Source organism: Myripristis murdjan, chromosome 21 (assembly GCF_902150065.1).
Source record: "Myripristis murdjan chromosome 21, fMyrMur1.1, whole genome shotgun sequence".
NCBI classification, from domain to species: Eukaryota; Metazoa; Chordata; class Actinopteri; order Holocentriformes; family Holocentridae; genus Myripristis; species Myripristis murdjan.
Window position 1 is genome coordinate 4,714,032 of NC_044000.1, and position 7,509 is coordinate 4,721,540.

Here is a 7,509-nt window from a genome sequence, read left to right on the forward strand (position 1 = left end):
GGTACACTGATCTGTGAGAATAAAATTCAAATAGTTAATACCTTTGTGTACTTTGTATATCAACAATAAGTGGACAATAGAGTGCATTTTCTAGGGAAAAGTGTTAAAACATGTTTAAAGTGGTATTAACTATTATAACACAATAACTACAAAGGAGACAAAGAATGGCAACTGGTGTTGAAATGATCAGATCAAATCTTATCCAGCGCTTGTGCAACAAAATCAAATGATAACTTATTTCCCATCTCATAATTAATACATTTGAAATCATATCAGACCGTTTGACAGAAGTTTAACAAGTGACTTTAAGGTTACCTTTGAAATGTTTTGGAGACAGTGGCTCTGGGGGGGCTGAAGCCCGGTGTGCAGGTGAACTAGCAGCACTAGTGGCAGGTGATCGCATGAATGAAAAATGTTGATATGTGGAGCTGATGGGGTGAGCTGGTCCTCACCATGAAGCTCATAGTGAGCTCTGGGAGTGAGGTGCACTGAGCTGAGAACACCTGATGCTCCAGGTAACACGGCCATGTTTGCCTCATCACTCATGTAGCCTATAGACTTTGAGTTGAGACCTGGGAAGAAATTCAGGGGTAAAATAACAGCGAGCAGTTACTTTCAAACCTTCCTATATTCCTCTGTGAGTCAGAGGAGACTTTTCCAAATGCTGAATTTCTAAATTACTAGGGATGAGCGAGTAGGGGAGCGAAGGGTAGAACGTTTCAGGCCCAAGGCAAAAAAATGTAGGATATGTAGGAGTTAGAGAACTCATTTTTTTAATACAAGCAACATACACATCTCTGCTACAAATGAACACTTTAACTTTGTTTCTAGAACCTACCATTTCCGTGGAATTTCACCCTAAGTGGAAGAAGAGAAATGTTACAATTTACCCCACAGGTGGGGTAAATTGCTACGAAGGGAGTCTTAGTTGTAACACTTATAGAAAGGTTTGGTTTAACACAGTTTAATACTTTAATATTATAGGAATATTATAGGGACACTATAGCAATATTGCCATAAAAGTCTTGTGGCCAATAATATAAACGCAGGCCTACAGTACCACAAGTACGCTATGAGTCCCAATTAGGATATTACAAGAATACTATACGCCTACCATAGGAAATAAAAAAAATAGGCCTAGAATAATAGTAAAAACCCACGCAGATGTGCAGTGCGGACTGCAGGGGTAATATCATTCTGTGGATGAATGAATGAATGAATGAATGAAGACAATCAACCCATCCCACATGGGGTTATTCTGACACCACATAAATCATAACTCTGGCTTGTAAGCCTCACAGAAGAAAAAAATCTGTTAATACACTAGTTGGAGTATCTGTTTCAATATACACTAGCTACTAGAAAGAATACAGCAGAAATCCCATGATGATAGGGGCTCACGTTATATCCACACACACGCTCCACCTTGTGCATGCACACGCACGCACACACACACACACACACACACACACACAGCTACACTACGTAGCTAACATTACTCTTATGTTAGTGACAAATATGCAGTTGTTTTTATTGTGGCTTAGTTGTAACACTGCGTTACAACCAACCCCACTGTGTAGTCACTGGTCTCAAACCTGACTAGCACTCGCTATGAGTTAGCTAAATGATTTGAATCAGTGCTATGTTTTAGGCAACATGATGCTTAGATGCGATTTGATCACAATAGTAAACAAACTATTTACAGAACAAGCTTTTTATAAACACAGAACATGAATATTCTTAAGTGCATCAATGAATACAACACATGCAGTAGGCAATTATGAGGCACTAGAGAGAGTATATATATATAGCTATATATCTATATCTATCTATATGTAGATAGATATATTTATATAGATATATAGCTTGATTTGTAATATTTACTACTATATTTATTTTTTTATGAACTACAGTGAGAAAGTGCATGCAGCCAAAATAAAATCAAAATAATAATATACTTTGTGTGTTGAGCTAATGTATGTGTGTAAGTGGTGTGTGTGTTCAGACTGTGACTCTTTGTTGAGTGTTGTTTGCTCTGTATAATTCATTTTAAATAGTTTTGAGTAAATAAAAGTGAGTTAAATTTTCTCTCTCTTTCTCTCTCTCTCTGATGACATCATTAATGACCTCTTGATTACATCATCAAAATGATACCATCAATATTATGATGTCATCAAGAGGTCATTTTGACATTGTGACATCATGATTTCGCAATGTCTGTGACATCATCAATGGGCTGATGACATCATCGCCCCCCCCATCTCCCTGAAGGCATAAGGCATGTGTGTGAATTAAGTAATTAGTGACAGTACTGTTACTGCGAGAGACACAACGATGGAGAAGCTCGAGAACATCGACACAGTCGAACAGTTAGAAGCGGAGTCCGCTTTGCGGTCCATGGAGAGAGAGTCTGAGTTGGCTCTAAGTGAGCTTGCTCGTGACGAACGCATGGACCATATTCGTGTGCATATTGAGAAGGTTACCCATGCACTAAGAAAATCTCATAATAATGAGAATAGGCTCATGGCCCGCTGCAAGCAGCTAAATGCAAAGATTGCATCCATATCTGCTAAGGCTCATACTGATAACAGGCGGGCCGAGTTAACTCAGACAGAACTTAAATCTGTGAAGGGGGACCTGGATAAGACCTGGAAGAAGTTGTATGATACTGAAGATCTAGCAGAGAGCCGCAGGACGGTCATTCTTGAGTTGGAAGAAAAACTCACAAGCCAAGCTAAAATGCATGAAGATCAAGCCAGTATTTCAACATCCCTTACACATAAAACGTTGACAAAGGTGACCAGTGAGAGGGATGAACTGTATGTAAAAGTACATACTCTGGAGGAGAACCTCTTGGCTGCAAAGGCAGAGATGCAGTCCCAGAGAGAGACTGATGGGAAGAAAATTATTAAACTACAGCAAGAATGCCAGGCTGCCTGGGACTCAATTAAGAACTCACAGCAACCAATGGAAATCAACACGCTAAAGAGGGAGGTAAAACGACTGCACTCTGATTTGGAAGCTAGCAAGATGGGAGCCGAGGCCCAGATCCTGGAGTGTCAATCAGCCAAAGAGTCTCAGCAGAAAACAGAGCAGGAGCTTAACAAGAAGAAGCTCCTAATTGACCAAATTATCCAGCAGCTGGGGCAGGAACAACTGAATCACACTAAGCTGCAGAAGGAGAGCAAGCAGCTCTCCCAGGCCCACAAAAAGCTGTCCTCAGAAAACCAGGAGATTACCAAGGAGCTCGAGACGAAAAAAGACCGCATTAAAAAGATGCGTCTGGAACTTAAAACGCTAAACAAGAAAAACATGGACATTCAGAAACAACTCCACCAGATGAAGAATGAACAGGAGAATATAACAAACTTAAAGGCAAAAATAAAAACACTGGAAGTCAAACTTGAGGCTTCTCATATTGAAGAGGAGACTGGCAGAAAGTCCTTAGATGCGGTGATCAAAGAGAAAGACAGTCTGACAAGGCACATCATCAAAGTTGAGCAAGAGAATGAAGAGCAGGAAAGCCTTATCAAGCTCCAGAAGCAAGAAAAGAGCAGCATGGAGCAGCAAATCCACAAATACCACCAGCAGGCTAAAAGCCAAGAAGAGACCATCAAACAGCTGGAGAATGACTGTGCCTGCTATGTCAATGAAAAGAACAGCCTCAAGAAGCAGATGCAGCTACTTCAAAACAAGCTTGCCTCAACAGGTGTCGACATCACTGTCCTAAAGGATAGAATCACTGGAAGAGAGAATGAGACACAGAAATGTGAGAAAGAATTTCTTTCAGTCAATTTGGCGAACCTTGAATTACAAAAAGATTTGGCAGAGCGTAATGAGAGGATCAAAACGATGACGTTGGAGTTAGAGTCAAAGGACAAGTGCCTCGCGAATCTGTGGCACAGAGATGATCAGTGGATGTCGGCCCCAGACGAGGCTGAGGAGAAATGCTTGGAATTGACCGAAGAGAATACAAAACTCAAGAAGGAGCTCTGTCTTCTGAGAAAGAAAATAGAACAATTAAACAAGGACATCATTAGCCACAAGACAAATGAGCAAATACTGCACAAGATCAATGTGGATGATGATGCTGAAAAGGCCCAACTACAGAAAAAAGTGGACCAGATAAGCAGGGAGCGGTACCTCCTGGGTAAACAGCTTCTGCACCGCAATGATGAGCGGACGCTGCTGCACCAGAAGGTAAAGATCTTGCAATCACTGTTGACCAAAGGGCAGAATCACTATAATCAGCGTGTGGATGAGATCCTCCTGCTCAAGATGGAGATCAAGAGGCTCTACGGTGAAACAAGCAAAAGTTCACGTGATATAAGTAACCTGAAGGCAAACCTCCTGGAGACACAGAAACTGCTGTTCTACGAGAGGAAACAGGCCCCCTACTTAAGAAAAATGAATGATCTACCCGTTGCCTTGATGCACCAGTGGAGGTTGGACGCCAGCAAATTCAAGCTGGTCCAAAAGATTCGGTTGCTACAGAAACAGCTGATCACCAAAACCCAAGAGGTGGCGGACCTCATGCTGTCATTACAGGAGAAAGAAAAGAGCTATGAGGAGCTGGAGAAGAAAATGGCACGGAGGCCGGGTCCGGAGGTTGCTATGCAGCTCCAGCAGAGCAAGTGGAAGATCAGAGACTTGGAAGAAAAGTGCAAGGCACTAACAGCACAGGTGAGAATGTACTACTCTGACAGAGAAAAACACAAAGTAGAAACCTTTAAGTTGATCAACGAGCGTGACAACATGAAGAGGAATTACTTTGCTGAGAAACAGTGCAACAGGGTACAGTTGGCCAAAGCCAAGGACCAGCTGCCGCCTCTCAAGTTGCCCATGATCAACAACAAACCACGCTTCACTGGAGGAGGATTCAAGGTCAGCAGCCCCTCAAGACCCAACCCAAACAGCAAAGACTTGCCCACACTTTTCCCTGTCAATGTCAAATCACTAACAAGAACCTGATGAAAAACAGTTTTTCTTCTTTTGATATTTGAAATCAGCAGATTCAGCAGATATCGCCTCATGATCCACTAGCTATTCATTCTGTGTGTGCACTGTACCCAGCTGCTGTTAAAAATAGTGGTGGCATCCAATCCTAAAATGTTGTTAATGCTAAATAAAAACAGAATTTTTTGTAATTTAAAAAAAAAAAAAAATGTAAAATTTCATTGAAATGTTCTTTCTTGTTTCAGATTTTGGGTAATTTGAATACTTACTGTTTTGCATGGGCTTTCAAAGGTTTAAAATTTAATCTAGTTATCAAAGGTTGCTTTTAATTTCAATAGACAGAGGTTGTTGGTATTTCTGTGGTTCCCCTCCGTATTTGTTTTAATGTGTGTGCACATCTGGATTCTCTCATAGCAATACATTCACATGCACACATGTGCAGTTCTGAGTTCCTGCCTGCCTGTTGTGGGCCAAGAGACACCATGAGGCTGCAAACAAAAGATAATGGAGGCCAAATCAGCACTGAAGGCACTGAGACAGCTCCAGCTCAGCATTACACACACACACACACACACACACACACACACACACACACACACACACACACACACACACACACACACACACACGCAACAGAGAGAGGGAGATTCAGAGGAAGAGAAGGATGCATAGCCACTTTTAATATGGACACTTCCTTTCTCTCTCTCTCTCTCTCTCTCTCTCTCTCTCACTCTCTCTCTCTCTCACACACACACACACACAGTCACACACACATACCCCATTACAAATATGTTTGCTAACCTGCTAAGTGTAACTACCTGTTGCAGTTATACTTCTTTGGGGCTCTGGATGGTGTGTATCTACGTCCCAGACAAGGACATTGCTTTCCTCTTGGGAGACGCCTGGCTGCTCTCTCCCCTCCAAGTTGCCTGTGCTCTAGTGGAAAGTGCAGCACTTTAAAAGACAATGCTAACAGCTGATTTGAGAGGCCACAGCTGACACCAGCCTCTACGCCATCTGCCGGTCAGGCCATGTCTTCAAACGAGGGGAATCTAATGTACCAAGCTCGTGTGGACAGTTCCATTGCTGCTTTGATAGCTGCAGTCTGATCCAGTTGGTATTTTCACAGAATCTCTACTTCCTAAGAGCTCATCATAAATCAGAGGTCCCTTCAACAAACAAACAAGAAATAAATAAATGTGTAATTAAATAAATGATTATATATCTATATCTACCTACAGTATCTATCTATCTGTCTGTCTGTCTGTCTATCTATCTATCTATATTTGTGTGTGTATCTAGACACACACACTCATAAACACATACACACAGATAGATAGATAGATAGATAGATAGATTTTTAGTTTCCAGGAAGTGCCACCATCAGGCAAAATGTTCACTTCTCTTGCAAAACTTTTGTGTTCTCCTGAGAAACATTTAATCTGCCTTTTTTAGACTTGTAAAGTGTACTTTGACAGGGGAGGGGAGAGGTCCCTCCTCTGTTGCTCCCCTGAGGTTTCTTCCTATTTTTTTTAGGGAGTTGTTCCTCATCCGATGTGAGGGTCTAAGGACAGAGCATGTTGTATTTCCTGTAAAGCCCTTTGAGACAAATTTGTAATTTGTGATTCTGGGCTATATAAATAAATAAAATTGAAATTGAATTGAATTGAATTACAAAAGATGAACCTGTAGGCTGTGCCGGACGAACTATTGCCACCTAAGGTGTTATTAGCAGAGCACCGATGCCTGTCACCTCTTGCGTTGGCAGTGGGACTAATCGACAAGCCATGGGTGTTGCCACTGGAGATGGTAGGAGTTCCACTGGACAAGGTGGGAGTCTCATCAATAACGATGGCAAGACCAGTAGGGGACATTCTGAGGGTGTCAGCTGAGACTGAAGGGGCTTTTGTGCAAACATCCTGGGTGGCAACAGACCAGATAACTGGATCACCACTGGAGAGGGACTGGGGCTCAACAGTGGAGATGGCTGAGACAAGTTCTTGGGAGATGTCAGGCACACTACCAATGACTGTAAGAACATGGAAAAATAGTAGATTAACTTTTAACTTTTCAGTAACATTTAACTTATATGAGGGGAAGTATCACAACACATTTTGGTCTTGTACAATGCCTGTATTATATAGACGATTGAAAAAAAAAAAGATTTGTAGTTTTTTCTGCACAAGATGTTACTTAAAGTAAATTTGAATCTGGTTTTAAAAAAAGACTTAACATAACTACAGTTAACACAAAACCAAAATCAGAACAAACATCATTTTAAGTGTCTTAGCAGATGCATGTAGATAAAATATTTACCACATTTGTCAGTGTCCAATGTTTCTGTGAAATCAAGGCTGTCTGAATGGCTACTGTCTCCATCGGACCATGACTGTCTGTTCAAACAGATAAATACAACAACCGTTAACAAAACAAGGTAACAAACTTCTGTATTATGTCAGAGCATACTAAAGTAACAGTGTTTAAGGGCATCCAGTGTTGCCACTGTCACTGTCATTTCTTGACATCTTCAGCACAACTTACAGATTATTTGTC

The 7,509-nt window shown here is 41.3% G+C and overlaps 1 protein-coding gene across 1 annotated transcript; it reads left to right on the forward strand.

Annotated features, from left to right (window-relative positions):
- Positions 1 to 2,334: 2,334 nt before the first annotated feature.
- LOC115380173 (cilia- and flagella-associated protein 58-like) lies at positions 2,335 to 4,971 on the forward strand. Its single transcript, XM_030081262.1, has one exon. It carries the CDS (start codon positions 2,335 to 2,337, stop codon positions 4,969 to 4,971), a length of 2,637 nt encoding a protein of 878 aa, XP_029937122.1.
- The last annotated feature ends 2,538 nt before the right edge of the window (positions 4,972 to 7,509 follow it).

Coding starts and splice junctions, on each gene's coding strand:
- LOC115380173 (XM_030081262.1), top strand. CDS start 2,335: ATGGAGAAGCTCGAGAACATCGACACAGTCGAACAGTTAGAAGCGGAG.